At 32.8% G+C, this 19,155-nt stretch overlaps 2 protein-coding genes across 6 annotated transcripts in view; both read left to right on the top strand.

Annotated features, from left to right (window-relative positions):
* The window catches only part of LOC130646361 (tyrosine-protein kinase CSK-like), a 110,721-nt gene that overhangs the window by 61,510 nt on the left and 30,056 nt on the right, over positions 1-19,155 (top strand). The gene's annotated exons all lie outside the window — the stretch shown is intronic.
* LOC130646409 (voltage-gated hydrogen channel 1-like) lies at positions 210-17,285 on the top strand. Of its 5 annotated transcripts, XM_057452521.1 has the most exons (10): positions 210-515; positions 636-678; positions 9,786-9,911; positions 13,135-13,277; positions 13,699-13,778; positions 13,962-14,015; positions 14,217-14,269; positions 15,653-15,726; positions 16,651-16,766; positions 17,084-17,285. In XM_057452521.1, exons 3-10 carry the CDS (start codon positions 9,802-9,804, stop codon positions 17,180-17,182), a joined length of 729 nt encoding a protein of 242 aa, XP_057308504.1. In that variant the 5' UTR covers positions 210-515; positions 636-678; positions 9,786-9,801; the 3' UTR covers positions 17,183-17,285. The 5 variants fall into 5 exon arrangements, with proteins under 5 accessions (XP_057308504.1, XP_057308502.1, XP_057308501.1 ...); XM_057452519.1 differs by lacking the exons at positions 210-515; positions 636-678 and adding an exon at positions 8,562-9,550; XM_057452518.1 differs by lacking the exons at positions 210-515; positions 636-678 and having other exon boundaries at positions 8,562-9,911.

Below are 19,155 nucleotides of genomic sequence, written 5' to 3'. Positions count from 1 at the left end.
ACTTTTTAGTGTGTTAATTAACTCAATGAAATTGGAATGGTTTATTTTGACTGTTTTTTACTATCTGACTGCATAGTTTTTACTGAAAATTCTCTTACAATTTGAAAATCCTCATATATTTTTTTTTCAGAAATTGAAAAAGATAACAGGACACATTTTTTTGAAATTTGTCTGTGTTTTTTCCATTTCATTTCAAATGTATTAGATTTATATCCATCTTTATGCAGAAGTATCAAAAATATTAAGTTTATAACTTGGTTTATTCCCTTTTACCTGCGTTGTTACTTTATAACAAACTTACTGACTTTCTATAATTTAAATGGGTAATGTTACTAATTTTGAAAAAAGTGTCACAAAAAATGTATCGTTTTAGAAACAGTCGCTTTTCTTGTTGTTGATTCTGATTAATCATGACTGTCACATCTCTTCATCAGCTCATTAACCTTTACATTTTCTAATTTTATTTTTCATCATCAACTAACGACATGGTTGACAACTGCTTCTTAGAGTGAGAGGTAGGCCAGTTTCACCATAACTTCATTTCACAACCACCGTGATTTATTTCCACTGTATGTTTCATTTTTGCTTTCCTTTGATTATTTATTTATTTATTTATTTATTTATTTATTTATTAGAATAGGATGAGATAAGGAAATTGATCATTGTTGCGCCATTAAGGTAAGTGATTTTTTTATTATTTATTTTTTCTATTAATTTTTATTTTTTATTTTTTTGCTTCCCTGAATTTTTTAGAAATTGAGCACATTGTAGCTAAAACCACACTTTTGGTTTATTTAGTTTACACGTGGACTAAACATGCGGCCATTTATATGTTTTTTGCGTTCCCTTATTAGGTACTAATAGGCCATAATACAGCCTTTGGAGGGTTGTGCACGTAGTTAGCTGTGTTGTAACGGCCTGTCGCTTAGGAAAACGACTTAGGATGCATAGTCCATTGAGACTGGAAGGACTAGACCGATGGCGCAGTTAAAGGAGCGGTTGTGAGACTTTTGCTGGAAGAAACTTTCACAAGGAAAATGTGCAAACTTCAAAAGGGTAAACTTTCGTAAGAGACGTTTTTGCTAATTTTGCAGAAAAAACTTTTGCGAGCGAATTTTCGCATGAAAACAGCGATTAAAGATTCTTTTGGATATAGAAACTCCAGTGTTGATACATTTTTATATTTTTAAGTAAAAAAAATGAAAAAATGAAAAAATGACTTTCGCGATACGAGAATTATCTGTAATTTCACAAGAAATAATGCTGAAGATTTGTATTATAGAGCAAACTATTGGAAGAACTTTTCTGAAAATATGAGGAATATGAGGACAATATATATGTTATTGTTTTGATAGCCCGCATGTAATAACCAATCATGACGCCCGATTTTTTTAAAACAACCAATCTGATTTTAGGAGTTTGACTATGGACGTAGATTTTGTATAGCTAGCCTTATTTCTTTTATTGATTTTATTCAGTTTGTTATTAGGCCTTTTTTTAACGTATCCAACATTATTTTTTTTCATGTTAGGGTTGTGGCTATCTAGCTAACTCTTTAGCTAGCTACTACCTGAAAGTAACCAACAAACTTCTTCTTATTAATTCTTATACTTAATGCAGTAATTTAGCTATACCTTTTATTACTGTCATGAAAACATGATTCCGCAAATTAAACTTCATGAGTGATTTTTTTAGCTAGTGTGTTTTTATTTAACCCGAAGTTTAACCGAATATAGTGGTTCAAAAAAGGGTATTTTGCCGAAACGGATATGCAACATGGTTTGCCTGTACTAAGCGCTCAACTTGGACTAACTGTTTTTGCTATGACGGGGTGAAATTGTGTTTTTATTTCAGCTGAAGTTGATGGGAAAGTTATTTTTTCAAAAATTATATCACACCCGAAACACTATCGCTGCGTGAATTTACGACATACTGTATATGTATAAAGCTCTCAACCTAAATGTGTAGCAAACTTTACGGCTCCTATTTAGCGCGCAACGCACATTTACTTGTGGCTTAACACATCGTTTTGATGCTGAGTTAACGCAAATTTCTCATAGTTATATAGCAGTCTATGACAAATACTTTTGATGACTGTATAACATCCACCATTTGCTGAATTTTGAATGATCAATTTTTTTAACAATCATAAAATTAATTAAATGTAAAAATTGATTTGCGTACACCGTTAATTTAATTTTACTCTCAGGATTAGAACTCGTTACATTTTTAAGTGAGCAATTTCTTTTTTGATCTGGGTTGATTGTTTCTTACTCTTTGCGCCACCATAAAGATTTGAATGAGTTTGTTGTTGTTTTATTAAAGACAGGTACACAAGGTTAAGCGCGATTTCACTCTTCAATCACATTACAGTATTTGATTTATTTTTACTGATTTGATTTTTATCATCTTCGTAAGAATTGATCTTGTTTTGGTCTATGGTAAGAATTTTAAATTTTGAATGTGCTGGGTGTCTAGGTCAAATTGAGACTTGGCTTATATTCAGGGGAGGGGCGTCTTTAAAATTTGCAAGATACCATGTTGATTGATAATATTCTGAATAAATTTCCTTTAATGTTTGAAATCTTCACCAAAAACTTGATAAAGAGATAGTTTTAAACCTTTATTCCTACTTTATCATTAGGCAAAAATATCTCAAACGTGATTGGCTAAGAGGAGATACATAAATACGCCGCAAAAAGTTCGGGAGTCTGGGTAGTGAGAGAAAAAAGTGTTTAACAGAAAATATTAAATTTCGAAAAAATTCAAATGTTATCAAATTAAAAAACAAAGCTCCGAAGGATTATTTTTTTAATGTCTATGTTTTTGTGGCATGCAAATGTAATTTGATTGTCCACATTTCTTTTATGATGATGGCTGGTAAAAAACTGTATAAGAATGTTCCGTATTTTTATAAAATTGGGTTTTCAAAATACACCCTTAACAATAACTTTTATTGTTTGTTTTTTTTGTCTTTTTTACTTTTACTCGATTGTTGTTAATTTCATCAAAAAAAGTTTTAATTATTTTCACCTTTGAATAAAATTTACAACAAACTTTTTGAAAAAATTTCGTTTTGAAATCATGTGTTAAGATTTTTCGTATTATGATAAACTAGTTATTGCAATAAAACCTCGTACGATATGACATATATTTTCTCGTTCTGTAATTTTTGTTCTTATTTTCCTTAAGGCTCAGAAAATAAAGAGACACAATATTAAGAGCACGATATTATATGAGCACAATATATGCTATATTGTACTTATCGTGTGTGCTTTTCATATGGTTTAATTTCTCTTGCATCTTGATTGGCCAATCTACACGAAATAATATATTTTTATTTTCTGCCGAGAAACGAGTGTAATTTTTACTGATTTTTTAATTTTACAATGCAAAAAACTTTTTTTTATGAATCAAACATAGATATTCACGGTTCAATTATTCTTTTGTTCCCAATTTATAGTGATTAAATTGTCACGAGGGAGTCAGTGCTCTCCACCAAGGTGAATGTTTTTACCTGTTGAAGGAGACTTGCGTTCAATTAGGGAATTTGGATTATGAATTAAATTAATTTATAAACCGTGATTGATAGTGATAATACATCTGCCAAGTAAACCAAATATAATATTTTTATACCTTAAAAAAATACCACTTGTCTGTTCAATAATTGTCATTTAATAATATAGATATTATTCAATACAATATTTACGCTCGTTTTATGTAATACTAGTCGATAAGGCCGTGGAAAAATCCACTTAGGCCGAAGAATAATGGACAAAAAGAGGCTGTTTTAGGTTTTTTGCTTACGTCAGCCAGTGCATGAACAAAAAAAAGTTGGTAAAATTTGTTTATCCGTTTCCTGTAATGTGCAGAGTTTGAAATGCTGATGAGAAAAATGTATAGTATCATGTGCTATTGACAAACGGTTAAGAAGATATAAAGTTCCTACCAAAAGTACGAAAAATTTTCTTTAGAAATCTGTATACCCGTTGCCTTTATCGTATAGATCTTGAAACGCTGAACAAAAAAATGTATAAGATCATGTACTTTTGACGAACGTTAGTAGAGATATTAGGGTTTAAAGGTTTTTTGACGTCAACAACCCGTCCATTCCGAAACGGATTTGGGGACCCAAGTTTGGGAAAATTACCCAAATTGGCCGTTGGTGGTCCCTAGTTACCCCCACGCGGTGAAAAATCATTGGCCTTAAAGTTTTAGATGCACTGTAATGGCTTCAATAATTTAATATAGGTTATTGACGTTAAATTAGTGTTATTGACGTCGCGCCGTAACGTCAGAAAATTTACAATTTGATTTTTAAATTTGAGACATAAGTTTTTCGGCTACATCAAAGGAAAATAAACACATTCACTTTGCCTGTTACAGACACACAGAAGGGAAACTAGTTATCGCACTTTTTCTCGAAAAATGTCGTCATATTTTTTTCATTTTTTAGTAGTTGGTTATTTCACTCGTAAAATATGTAAACAAACAAATAAAAAACTCAAAAAATATTTCTAATGTTTTTCTCGGCACTTTGCGATAACAACTACTTACAAGGTTTTGACCATGGCACTAATACTTTCCAAAAAGAACAAAAAAAATGTAATTTTCCTACAAAAGTGTCTAGACGATGTCAACCTAAATACAGGCGAATTTAGTTTTTCTTTAATGTACATAAATAATTAATAGGCTGTCCAACACTTTGAATTTGAACTGAAATTAATTTGTGTATTAATAGTAAAAGAAATGTGCATTGGTGGAGATAGATTAATAAATAAATTATTTTACATCTTAATACGTGTTTTGTTTTTATCATTTAAAAAAAAGTTGTACACTGAACAACAAATCAGTTTTTAAACTTCACAGCGTAAAAGTAAAAGAAAGTCAAGCTGATGGCGTGAAAAACAAACTGGCTATTTTCCGGCATGTATGTAATTTACAGACTCGAACATATAGATATATCTAGAATTTTTATCTTCTCCAGCCTTGGTCATGTTTTCATCCAGAATGAGTCTCGCTGAAATATTTCTTTATTATATACTTTTGGAAAAAAAATATTGAACCAGCGAGCAAAGTGCGCTGGTCTGTTCATTGCGCAAACGCGTTTGCCGGATTTTTAATATGTGCGCGGGATATATGGTATGTGAGCATTTTAACCGGTACGTAGCCCCTTTAAGCAGAAAAAAGATATCTTTTTAAATCTTGCTGACAAAAATCAACTACTTGTTGGGGGAGAACATTGGTAGTTAAATTCATAAACTAACAGTAAGTAATAACTGTCCCCTCTTTTTTTAAAAAGTTTTCTCATCTTTTTTAGTTGTTGTTTCCTGTTACATCTTCTTTAATTCTCCGCCATAAAAAACAAAGTTGTTATTATTTTCAATTTCGTAACAAAATGTTTTTTCTTTTCACGGCAGGCATTTTATTCTGAACATCTTTTCTCTTAAGCGGGAAATTGATTTCCATTAAGTTTAAATTTGAGAGAAAAAATTCTCCTGAGGTTTTTTTTCGCTATAGCGGTAAAATGTAGTCGTATGGAAACCTACCTTAAGAGAGTGTTTTTGATGATGCTTTTACCAGCATTAAAAAAAGTATATGAAAACTGAGGACAATAACAACATCTAAAATTTTCTTATATATCAGATTGGACATGCAAATACATCTGAAAATGGCAGAAAAGTTCCTCACGTGTATTTGATATCCAAAATTATTATTTCGATATAAGCACTTACTATTAAATGCTATTAAATCAAACTTTTTGAAGCGTAAATCAAGCTTTCTGGTAAAATAAGATATTTTGCATAGAAACATCGTAACTTAGCAAAAACACAATGGCTTTGAAATCTTTATAGACGCATTAATTACCATCTTAAAGTAATATGAATTTGTCACCAAATTACAGCTCCTAGTTTTGTCTTTGTTTCCTCGTCAAAACAAACTTTCAATTTCACCATAGTCACAAGAAAAAGAATAGTCTGGTAACTCCCGCGCGTATAAGCCGATTTCCGCATTTTATGTTGTGTTCCCCCATTTTTTAGTGCCCAGTCCACTTTAGATGCATGAAATGTAAACAGCGCGAAAATTTGAACCATTTTAATAGCGTTTAGTACTGTGTGAACTTTTAAAATGCCTGGTGCTAATTGCTCAATTTTTAATTGTAATCTATCTAGAGGCACCGCTGGTGTCTCTATATTTGAAATTCCCAAAGAAAACGATGATTTAGCGTAGCTTGGCGAGAGAAATTGGTGAAATGTTATAACAAGAGATCGTGTCATTGACAGGTCTTTAAGATTGCAGATCGAAAAACGTTGCTTACATGTATGTGAACTTTATTTCTCACAGGAAGCAATCCTCAGGCGTAAGTTCAAGTAGCATATTTTTGTGATTATTCCTCATATATGACTAAGGTGATAGCTATTACGTAAACATATCCTTTATTCCAGATGACACAAGAAATACCTTAAAGGGAACCTGAGGTATAAAATGATGTTGGACTTATATTATATAGTTTAAAAAGTTAGTTAACAAGTCTTTTTAAATTTCTTAAAAAGCTTTTTTCGTTCTTAAGATATTCGCATTTAAAGAACTTTATATTTAATTCTGCTGCATGAATTATGATGTCATATTTCAGTAATAGCACATGTGGACATTTTCTTTCATCAGTAATTTTGGATCTGTTAAGGGGTGTGCATTCAAACTTTATCAATTCATAGATATTTTAAAGGTTAATTGATTAACATAATCTTTTTTGCTAAAATGACACTTGTTTGCTCGTCCCAGGCCTCTTAATTTTTTGCTGACGTACTCATAACTTGGTATGTTATGTCATGATTTATACCACAGGTCGTGTGATTGTTTTCTTTTATTGTTGGTTCAAAAAAGTTGTTCTAATTGTGTCAAAGCCTCATCAAAAGCAACAAAAGCTTGCAAAAGAGCATTTCAGTCATCAACAATGCCTAACTTAAGGCTCCTATATCTAAAACATCAGGGGCAAGAATTAAATTGACATTACAGAACTACGGGATTGAAAATAAGCAATTGAAACGAACTTCAAATATTGCGGGAAGAGATTGCAACTACTGCTTTACCAATGTCTTCCGATTTGAATAACGACTTTATGTCAATAATGTCAACCGCCGATCACAGTAAAATGCCACCATTCATGACATTTTTTGGGAGGAACAGCAGAGATATTTATCAACTTCAAAGCATGGAATACGATATCATCCAATGATAATTAAATATTGTCTCTCGCTTGCAGCAAAGTCTCCAGCAGCCTACATGCGCTACAACGAGCAGACAAGTACAGGTTTTGCAAAGCTTCCTGGTCAAAGATGACTACGCGATTACAAAAACTTCTTGCGTCCTCAGCGTGGGTTTAATAAGGACATTGTCTTGGAACTGAAAAATAAATTGCTAATTTCAGTGACATTGAGAAAATGGTTGTTCTTTTATTTGATGAGATGAAAGTGCAGGAAAATCTTGTGTGGGACAAACATACTGGCGAGTTAATTGGATTTGTAGGGAGATATCGACATAAATTATGCAACATTAGATAAATCGAACATTATGTTACGCAGCATTATAAATCCCTTCGAATTTAGCTTAGCAAATTTCTCAACAACTGGTACCACTTCGTACAGTACTTCCTTAGATACTTTCCACAAAGCACCACGATCTCGTGCATTTACCAGCTTATATTCAATTCGTTCTTGGTCATCTTGTGATGCTTTACCAGCAAGTAAAAGAGCTAAACATTGTTGTTGATAATTTTTTTGTACTGATTTAGCAAAACGATGACGTTTGTAAAAAGTCCCTAATACATAACCACTTAGGTAGCAGATTATCTGTTTTTCTTTATCTGTGATATCACTAGAAGGTTAATTAAGTGACATTACATCATTCTCAACTTTACCACCAGATAAATGTGCCAACACATGCAAGCTCCATACCCAAAAGCATACAAGAGTTTTTTGTCAAGTTAGGACCAAAAGGATTTGCTGCTTCAGATATGGCCTTGTAAAACTTTAGATAAAAGTCCTCAGCATCCCCGTTGTAGGCATCGATGACATGTCTGATTAATTGATACATTGGAAGAAAAGCATCCAAAGAACCAACATTATACACCTTAAACTCTGCCATTACTGAAGGTGGATAGCATTCATTATTGGAAAGTTTTACCACAGCATTTTCCATGAACCGTTTGAGAAACAATGGATGTAACTTTTCCTCTGCTTGCTTTTTAGGAACGGAAGTAGGTTTTTTACCTTCAACGTTATGTTTGGCGTTTTGATGTTGAGATAAACCCCGTTTACTAACACATATTTTGGAACACAAATCGCAGTTAAACGTTTCCACAGCTACTTTCGAGATATTATTAACATCCTCTGTAACTACTGATGTACAATCAGAATTTTTTGCCAATATATCTTCGTGAATTAAAGTTAAAACTGCTTCTAGATCATCGCCGACAAGGTAATCTTCATGCTGTGCAGCCATGTTTTTCAGCTTTAATAACTTCTCTGCTCCGGCCACCCCATTTTAAGTAACACACATTTCATTACGGCCTGAAATGGCCGGCTACCCAGACTATTCTTTTTCTTGTGACTATGATATGTGTAATATATTACACAGGCCGTAACATATTTTACCGCTAAAAAATAATACAGTAGACGTCCGTTAATTCGAATGCCGCTTAATTCGAACTTTCCATTATTTCGAACAAATTGCTATGAGTTTGGTTTAATAAAGTCTTACATTTTGAGCTGCTTAATTCGAACTCCGCTAATTCGAACAATTTTTTAGTCCCAAGGCTACATTGTGCTCGTTAATTCGATATTGTGTGTATCGGTAAATAAAATCTCACGGGAAAATAAAAAAAACGTTTTTATTTTTATTCATTTTATTGCATCAATGGTGGCAAAATTTCTTTCAATTTATCCATTGAATTGACATTTCCAATAAAATGAAGTTTACAAGGAATTTGGAGGCCTTGCCCATCGCTAAGCAAACAACGGTAAAAGATTTTTATAAAAAGTTGTAGTAAAGTTAAAATAAAGTTACATTAGCATAAAACCTTTAAAAGTTCATTAAAATTCTTGTTTTTTCTGAACTTTTGATAATCCGAACATTCGTTAATTCGAACAAATAATTTAGTCCCTAGCGTGTTCGAATTAACGGACGTCTACTGTACTACAAAATAGCGAATTCGTCATAAAAAAAGGAATTATTCATAAACAGGCCTAAAAAGTTGTAAAGCGTGTACCTTTAGAGTAGTCTTTTTATTACTTGTTATTCAGAATGTACGAGGATGGAGAGTAACCTCAATGATGGAGATCCTACTTTAGCCGCTTCATGTCCCCTTTAAATAGATTCTTTTACAAATCATTGGAAATGCTGTGTAGTTTTTTTTAACCGCAAGCATATATAAACTGTAGAAAAGATGGAAAGGCAGATGGTTAAAAGTGCTTTTGCTGTCTTTGGCATATAAATAGTATTCAAAGTTATGTTATAATGAAGAATATCCGAGCGATTTTGCTAAAATGAAGTACGTCTTCGTTAAGTATTTTTGAAACGTTTTAAACTTTTCAAAAAATAAGATTGTTTCATTTTAAGCTAGCTATTATCATCATAATAAATGTGTTTGTCCCTCTACGTGTGAAGTTTTTTCCTGTCTGCATGCCTGCCTGGCTATTTGTGTTGCGTGTTTTAAAGGGAACAAATAAAGCCAGCACAATCCCTCCTCTGTCATCCATTCTTTTCACCTGCCATGTTTTGTTTAGATCCGAGGGGCATTCAATGGATACGGACATTCAAGTAAACCTTCCTGATTCTGAAGTGCATGAATACAGCGAGGAAGAGTCGCAACAAAAAAATAGCATGAAAGAGAAGAGCGGATGTAGAGAGAAGTAATGTCTAGTTATCAGTTCTGTTTGTGTCTGTGGAAAGGCATATGAGAAAAGTGAGACCCGATACCCTATGTGATACCTGAGACCCGAGACCCGATACCCTGACACCGATACCCAATACCCGATACCGATACCCGATAGCCTGGTTGTTGTTTTTAATCATTTTCTTATTTTTTTTTTAAATATGAACGATAATGGATACACATCTATTTTTCTTCGTTATACGGAAATATTTGTTGCACGTAATATGCGAACATGCTGCTGGCTTAACAAATGGTTTTATATCGCCAGTAACTACAATGAAACTAGCATCGAAAAAATTATTTTGTCTGCTCAAACATGAATGACTGAAGTGATTTTTAATTTCATTAGAGAATGTTTATTTTTTCGATGTAGGGTTGAAATAACTTCTTTTGGTTTTCGAAACCACGATTAAATTTTGTATAACTAAAATTTTCTTCCAGAATCATAGCAAGTTGATACATTTTTGTGGGTGTAGTTGAGAAGGAACAAGACGTAACCGTTATCTGTTGAGACAGGTGGTGCTGGTTTTATTCACTGTTGTTGAAGGTGGAATAGATTCCGTTAATGGTGGTAGTATTGAAGATGTTAATTCTGTTTCAACTACTGTGAAGTAGTTGAAACAGTATAGGTGCGACAATGGTAGCGTAGATGGTGTTTTTATTTGTGCGGGAGCTGATGGATCGATTAAATTTGTAATCGGTACCTGTTTGACGTTAGTTGGTCCTTTTTGCCCGCGTTCTTTTTCTCTTTAGAAAAGTCTACTAAATTTCTGATATAAGGCACACGCCTTGTAAAATTACTATAAATATGCTTTTTCTTTGCTTTTTCCTTTTATTCGATCCATCGAACAAGCACTTCAGAATTCTCGCTTAGGATACGGTAACCCCCTGAGACACATACTCAATATATTTAAACTATCCCCTCTGCTCGCTATATTAACCCCAGCAAATATATATGGTCTGAAAGACAAATAAATTATCTCTAGAATGATGATAAAATATTTTCACAAAAAAAAATCCAAAAAGTAGAAAATAAATTATATACAGAAATTCACCCTTCCAGTTTATTTTGTCGAACAATTTTTGTTCGTTGAAAAAAATATCATTGCGAAGCTCTTATTCAGCCCTAAAAAACTTCGCTTTTTTTACCCAAAACAACACGTGGTTCCAAAAATATAACATTTTGTGTTACAATAGTCGTTTTATGACGATTTATCTTTTTTAAGCATGATAGATCAATAACTCGATATTTGCTCACTTTCTTCGTTAAAAAAGCAAAGTTTTGTAGCCAAAGATATAATTGTCACAACAAACTTGTTTTCGTATAATTTCGACAAGATGAAGGGGAGTGTTCGTGGAGCTATTGTTAAACAGACAACAGGATAACATAACAACAACATGATAAAAACGAAAAAAATAGAGAAATAAAAGGTATGGATGATAAATAATAATATATTTGTGTGGATTATTAAAGTGTTAATGTTTCCTATGTTGTATGTAGAGATACAATTTTTTATTTGTTCTCTTTAATTACTATACAGATTAAATATATTGAGGAATTTTAAACTTTGAGCACACTATTGAAAACACTAAGAGATAAAGAAGTTTTTTCTTCATTTTATCCCGCTTAACAATAAATATTTTTGATTCTTTTTTTTCAAAATATCAGGAAAATATTCCAAAGAATCAAAATTAAAAAAAAAAAATTTTTTTTAAAAAAATGACCCTTAAGGTTACTGTAAAGGAAAAAACTCACTTGATGAGTAGTCTCAGAAAAACCGTTATAATTTATCAATACTTTCATATTTTTTTAAATTTTTTTTTTGTTTTTGAATGTTTAATGAAAGACGTATTTGATGGTGTTATTTTCGTGAGATGTTAATTTTCCAAAAAGAAAATATAGTGAAATAAACACACACCATTTTTTTTCACTGTACGTTTTAAAATGGCTTCTTTTTCCGAACGCGTGGTCGCAGACTTCTCGTTTTTGCACCATTATATTCAGCATTAATTAAATTCAAAAAGGTTCCCGGTTTTTTCTTTCTAATAACGTCGTTATGAAATTATTTGTAATTATATGTAATCATTCAAAAAAATGCATATTTTTTTCTTTCTGTCGTCATAACTTGCTAATCAGTAATTTATACAAAAAAATCCGGGAACCTTTTGTGCATAATTTATTCAGCTTTCCATTACCAATAAATTTCAATGAGCCAATAGGAAGCTTTTGGAAAAAGAGACCACAAACGTAAAGGCATGTATGCGAAAATTTACTAACGAGATATTTGTTTTTAAAGATTTTCGTAGGTGTTATGAAAATGTGTGAACCGAGTATGCAGAAAGATGATAGAAGTGCGAAATTTTTCTTTATGCTGAATATGCGTGCACGCGTTCAATATTATTAATAGACAGAAGTCAGGCTTACAAGAGACAGCTCATATTCATACTCCTTAACCTTGATTATTTTTAATGAGTTTTTATACGACAACATTTATGTGTATATATATCGATGGTGAAAGTAAACTATCTAAAAAATATTATGCATATAATTTACACGGGAGTTCCATATCATGCATAATGTTTACAAAAAATATGCTCAACTCATTTTGCACATATTTTGCACATATTTTCTCGAAAGTTTGAAGGATATAACACCTCTGAAAAGGCTTTTTTCAGAAAAAAGGGATGTTTCAATTATTTTCATGGAATATAAAATACGTCATTCGAAAGAGAATTTATTTTTCTATATGTCTTGAATTTTTTGCAAAAAACCTAAAAAAAAAAATTGTTTCCTTTACAGTAACCTTAATCTCCTTAATCTCGACGTTCTCATTAATTATTAATTTATTGAACGTGCGTCTTTCTTCGAATAAACCAGTCATCTCTGATATGTTACGTTCAAAAAACAAGAAAATAATGATAAAAAATTAGGATTTTCATTAAAGTAAAACATCACCGAAAAAAAATAAAAAAATAAGGGTCTCGGATATCGGTATCAGAGTATTGGGTCTCGGTGTCAGGGTCTGGGGTATCACATAGGGTATCGGATCTCACTTTTCTCATATGCCCTGTGGAAAGCAGATAAACAGGATTTTTATTTTGATGAAAACACACGAAGTCAGTTTATGAGGACTTTGAGACCAGACCACCTACAATTTCACAAAATTTTGAAATGAGAAAAAATTGTCCTGCATTTTTAGGCATTGGCTTGGTCATATTCGAAAGAAGTTGAGATTTCTTTTACACCATCATTATTTTCAAATTATGATCTGCGTTTTGGTGTTGATCGACACAGCTGTTGTCGTCACTGAAATTATGGTGGAAACTTCCAATAAAGATGGCTGTAAGTTCCAACGCTATCCATGTTGCTCTATGTGAGCTGTTTAGCGTAATCTCGATTCTTTCAATAAGCCTCCACCCAAAAAAATTTTTTTTGACAAATAGCCCCTATTGGTTACTATACTCGCTGGTGAACACTTGGCAGCACTGACAAATTCTTTAGCTACTAGCTACTGTTTTATTATTTTTTAATAATAGTCTTAGGAGCCATTTGATAATTACCTAACATCCAAATTCGTCACACATCCCACCTGTTGTAATGCGTCGTAACAAATCTAGTACCTCCCACCCACCCACCCCCTTGTTACGTAGTATTTTGAAATCCTTAAGCAACAAATTCTCCCTCCCCCCCAAAAAAAAAAAATTGCCAATTTATTAATCCCTCTCTGCCAAAAAGTATCTCATTTCTTGCTAACTTCATTTAGCACCAAACCACGATATGGAAGTAGCTGAAAAGGTGTTGCATTTCACGAGTTTGACCATCCTCTCCTTCTTTATGGTTGAGGTGAGTTCTAACAAATCAACATATCTCATTGAAAGCTTTACGTGGACACATTGTGAAGACGTAGTTGACCTGCTAAGGCGCAGGGGAGTGGTTAATACATGTCACACCTGCGTCAGTAATTTTGATTAAAAATTATCAGCAAATATCGCTTGCTAATGCGTCTTTACTCGATTGGTTTTTCAGATCATTACCAAAATCTTTGCCATGGGAAAAGAGTTTTTACATCACAAATTCGAAGTGAGTATCAACTTTTTAATGAAATCTTCTCATAGATTGCAGTCCATTTAAATTATGGAAATTTTAAAACATACCCCTGTAAGGTCTGTCGTCATAGAGGTTTGTTATAGTCTTTTGTTAAAACGCGAGTTTTATGTATTCAACACACTGGTATGAATCATAATTCATGGAATTAAAATTAGTACTTTTAATTATTTTTAGATCTTTGACGCAGTCATTGTCACTGTATCTTTCTTGTTGGACGTTTTTCTTAGGTAAGAAAAATACATTCACTCACCCGTTCATTCATTCATTCATTCATTTATTTATTCATTCATTCATTCATTCATTCATTTATTCATTCATTAAATGTTGTGGGAAAATGTTTTGTGCTGCAAAACATTCGGATGTCATGAAAAATTTAAAACTCGACTAAGAAGCTAATAAAAATCGGTAAAAAATTGAGTTTCCTTAATGTTGCAGTAACCCTTTTTCAACTGTCCAAATAGCAGCATTATTTACCTAATATTTTATGTGCACAAGTCTTCTTTACTCAAAAATATCGACCTGAGCACGTGCGAGAATGATTTTGTCTTATTATCTAAATTGCTGAGTCAACAGAAATTTCTAGTTAAGAATGTACAATAAACAAGAAAAAAAATCGGTTTTTACGAACTCCAACTTTTTACAACCTCGCGACTTAGCCTCTGCTTCTCTTTTAAAATGAACTTTGGGTTAACGACAGGTCGTGCGGAGTTTTTTTGTTCATTTATATTTTTCTAGCGATAGGCTTTTGTTTGTTTGTTTAATTTTCGAAGCATCAACTGATGTCAAAAGAAAAATATTGTGATAAAAATATTTCCACACAGCTGCATGATTTATCATAACTGCGTGATTTATCAGTCATCTCTGAAATTTTTAAAGAAAAACGAAAATGATGTCAGAAGTTAAAGCTCGCGAAGTGCAGTACTATAAAAGTCGTTAAAATTCTACGTTACGCGACATTTTGTTGTTATTAATGTTTAAATAATTATGTCATTCGTTTAATTTACGTACGTGTAGCACTGAATTTTTTTTTGGCTGAATTAATTAACTATGTACGGCGTTTTAGTTTTAAGAGGAATTGTTAAGGTTAATTTTTGCGTGAATTAATTTACTCGAATTTCGCGAGTTATTTTCATTTCCGTGGATATTCTTTCCCGAAAATTATTATTACGAACTCGCGCGGGAATAAATATTCGCAAAATTTTTTTTCATTGATCGACCTAGAACTATGTGAATTTCAAATTCAGCAGTCTGTATTTAATATCTTTTACATAAAAGTGCTTGAAAAACTGTATAAATTGAAAAACAAAATATCAGCAATTTAAGGTTTCAAATTTCTACAGCGGTTACCTACAATCCGTCACCAAAATTATTGAGACTGCAATTAATAAGATGTGTCTTGGTTTGTATGATAGCTTTCCCCTCCCCCCTACCTTAATGAAGAATGTGAAACTAGCAGAACACGTGTGTAGCGAAGCCAAACCTGCACCTCAGAGACACCAATTTTGAATTTAGGGGGAGGGGAGGCAGTCTCAGAATTTTTGTGAAGGATTGTAGTTTGGTGTTTTATTTTACCCTAAGTATAATTGAAATTGCCACTTCTCTATTTTAAGTTCTGGTGGTCTCAAAGATGGTGTAGAGTTCCTCATTTTACTTCGTTTGTGGAGAATCACCAGAATCATAAATGGTAAGAAAACGTTTTTTTGCTTGTTTCACCGCATGGCAAATTTTTGAAAGAGTTTCTTTTTAATATTGTCTTTGTAGCTACTAACGCATCTAACCCAACAACAACGCACCATCTCTTACATGTACCTTCGCACGCACGCACCAGTCATGTGTTAAATTAACGCTAATCTCACAACACATTCATTTATGTATAGAACGCCATCCACTAACTTCTCATTCAGTGTCAATTATCGCAAGAGAGGATTTCACTGTCGAATGGATAACTCGAAATATAGTTGAGAATAATAAGTGAACGAGGATGAATGTAAGAAAGGTAAAGTATGCGGTACAAAAAACACCTTTTTCATCACTTGCTAGGTTGTATACCAGGTTTCAAACGTTTAATTGAAAGTGGGCATGTTTAAGCTTCAAACATTTCGTCAAAAAGTGCGTATCTAATTAAGAGGGGGTTATCCAAGTTTCAAACTTCTAATTAAAAGAGGGCGTGAGCGTATCCAAGTTTCAAACGTTCAATTGAATGAGGGCGTATCTAAGTTTCAAACATCCTATTGAAAGAGCGTTATTCCAAGAAGTTTCGAACATCATATTAAAAGAGACCGGGAGCGTATCCAAGTTTCAAATGTCAGATTGGAAAAGAGCGAGGGGAGGGCGTATCCAGGTTTCAAACGTCTAATTATAAAAAAGCGAGGGCGTATCCGCGGACATGTTTTTAGACGTGTTTCTTCATTTTATTTTTTCAGTACCTTCCCTTCAATTATAGCCCACGTTCAACATTTAAATCGGCTTTTTTTTCAAAACATTTTACATCTTATTATTAAGTCAAATATCTAAAAATGTAAAAAAGGATGGATGAATATCAATGTTATACACAAGCTCAAACTCATCTTTCACTTAATGTTTTGTATTGTGTGAAATTGTTTTGTAGGGATTATTGTCTCCATAAAAACACGTGCGGAAGAAAGGGAGGAAAAACTTAGAAAAGAAAAAGACGAAGTGATGGAGAGATGCAATCAACTTGAATTAACAGTGGAAGTTCAAAAGGTATATTTTATTATTTTACGGAACGATTTAATTATTTTGTATTCTGTAAGAGGGCATTCTGAAGGGAAGATATGTTTTATCTCAAATTTCCTGATCTAGTAAAAAGTTAATCCGGGGCAGGTGCAGACAATTTGTTTGATCATCTGTAACCCGTACAGATAGCGCTGCTCAGAAGGTGTGAGAGTAGTGCACAACAAGGTTCATGGGCAACTGTTATGATATGTTTTCAATATATACGTCTTGTCCATGTCTTGGTCGTACAACTGTTTTTTCTGTTGCAGTTTTTTTAGTTTTTAATCTACTGTTTATTTTTATAGAAAAAAATTGAATATCTCAAGCAACGGTTATTATCTGCTAGTATAGATGTAACAGCGATCATTGAGGACGAGGCAGTATACAATGAAAATGAGTCATGATTTCGAGTTACTCGTATTGCACGTGATTCGTCGGCGGGGGTACTTCTTCCCTCAACTTTTGCAGCCAAGTTTAAATTAGATTTTTTTAATCCTAAAATTGATTTTCTTTAATCAACTAGTTGTGTTTTGTGATAAAAGGAGTGATTGAAAATAGCGCTTTAAGCTTCTTTCTCGCACACAAATAAATTTTCGTGGGAATTTTATTTGTGGCAAATTTGATACTAAAACAAATGACACACGTTGTACGTAAATATATCATAATCGAACACTTAACTTCCAGAAAAATAAAATGTTATTACATAAAAGAATATATTTTTTGCATCTTTCGTACATTGTTACAATTTCTGTTTATTGCAGAGCCGAGCCAGCGAGCGAACAAAGTCTGTTTAAATATATCTTTACCAGCTAGGCATATTCCCACCCCTAACTTCCCAAGATATTTTAAGGGCGTCCTTAGCGTGTATTAGTAAAAACTAAACCCAAACTTTCCAGGATATTTTATGGGCGTGCTTTTACTTTGTCGTGTATTAATTAAAATATTTCCACCGCAAACTTTCCGGGATATTTTAAGGGCGTGCTTTTACTTTGTCGTGTATTAGTTAAAATATTTCCACTGCAAACTTTCCAGGATATTTTCAAGGGCGTGCTTTTTCTTTGTCGTGTATTAGTTAAAATATTTCCACTGCAAACTTTCCAACATATTTTAAGGGCGTGCTTTTACTTTAGTCTCAAATTTTGAGCTCTTACTACTCGATTTCTTATATCCAAGTTTCTTATAAAACAATGTGTAGGTAAAAAGCATATCTAAATTTGAATTATACTGTTTTTTAAATTCATGCAAATTATACTGTTTTTAAAATTAATGCAACTTCAGGTAGAATTAATTACCTTGTTAAGCGAACAAACATATCTGTATATTAAAAACAATGCCCTTTTATAAAAAACATTTTCATAAATTAGCTCAAATAAAAAAAGGCTACAACCTGTCATTTACCCTGTCTACAAAACGTTACTATATTACCTATGTTTGATACGGTATAATATTCATCCTGTGCTCCTACTCTAAATGGATGGGTGAAAAGGGCAGACAACCTCGTCCCCAGCGACTGGTGACCCCTGACCCGGTATTACGTATCAATAAGGCAAAATGCCCTGAGAACGAAGTTGAATAGCAGACTAACTTGATTTTACTAACCGTCTCTGAAAGACAATTAAATCCGAGAAGGTCAGGATTTTGTGCGAGCCGAAGCTAAAGAAGTTATGTGTTGCGCAACTAATGATATGATTTTTCAAAACATCATTTCAGTTCGTGTTTTTTTTGTCATAAAATACACTAGTAGCGCCCTATAGCCATGTTTTCTAATTCGCCTCGCTTAAACCTAATTTATTTTCTCAATAGATACACCTCGCAGAATAAAAAAAAAGTGTTTTAACAAGAGAAGTCGTAATATAATAACTGTGCAATACAACACGCTACCCACAATATCGCTTTTTTTCTTACAATTTTTGCAACGATAATATATCATTGTGGAACAGTGAGCAAAGTTGAAAAGAATGGAATTAAACAAAGTGCATTCGGTAATTCTGATCCCAGAAAATTCGTTTTTAGCCGTAAAAAGTTATTCAAGATTTGCCAGAACAGTACGTAACAACTAGAATTTAGTATCAAAGAGGCTTCATTATCTTCATTATTGAAATAAACTAAACTTGTGAAGAACTTTCTCACTCAAGCTTATCAGCTTTAATGGTACTACTTTTTTTTAACTCTTTTTATCACTTTCTCTTTGCTGCGATCTTTCTCGTCTAGTTTCTTTTTCATCGGAAAATCGTTGTTTATTTGCTTTAATTACCGCAGCTGTCTACGTGCATTCTAGTGATTTAACACAATCCCATCTTAAGGTTCTTTCTCTAAAACATCCTCACGGTGATCACAAAATATTTCACTAGATCGGCCGATCCGGACGTAAGGGGAT

This window comes from Hydractinia symbiolongicarpus, chromosome 1 (assembly GCF_029227915.1).
Source record: "Hydractinia symbiolongicarpus strain clone_291-10 chromosome 1, HSymV2.1, whole genome shotgun sequence".
In the NCBI taxonomy this organism is placed as follows: Eukaryota; Metazoa; Cnidaria; class Hydrozoa; order Anthoathecata; family Hydractiniidae; genus Hydractinia; species Hydractinia symbiolongicarpus.
The sequence above is the reverse complement of the archived record's forward strand: the minus strand, read 5'-3'. Positions and strand labels throughout refer to the sequence as shown.

Excerpts from the sequence above, each read along its gene's own strand:
- LOC130646409 (XM_057452518.1), top strand. The coding sequence starts at position 9,682 with ATGCCTGCCTGGCTATTTGTGTTGCGTGTTTTAAAGGGAACAAATAAA. Across the intron at positions 13,779-13,961 it reads TCTCCTTCTTTATGGTTGAG|ATCATTACCAAAATCTTTGC; the intron begins GTGAGTTCTAAC and ends TTGGTTTTTCAG. Across the intron at positions 16,767-17,083 it reads TAACAGTGGAAGTTCAAAAG|AAAAAAATTGAATATCTCAA; the intron begins GTATATTTTATT and ends TTATTTTTATAG.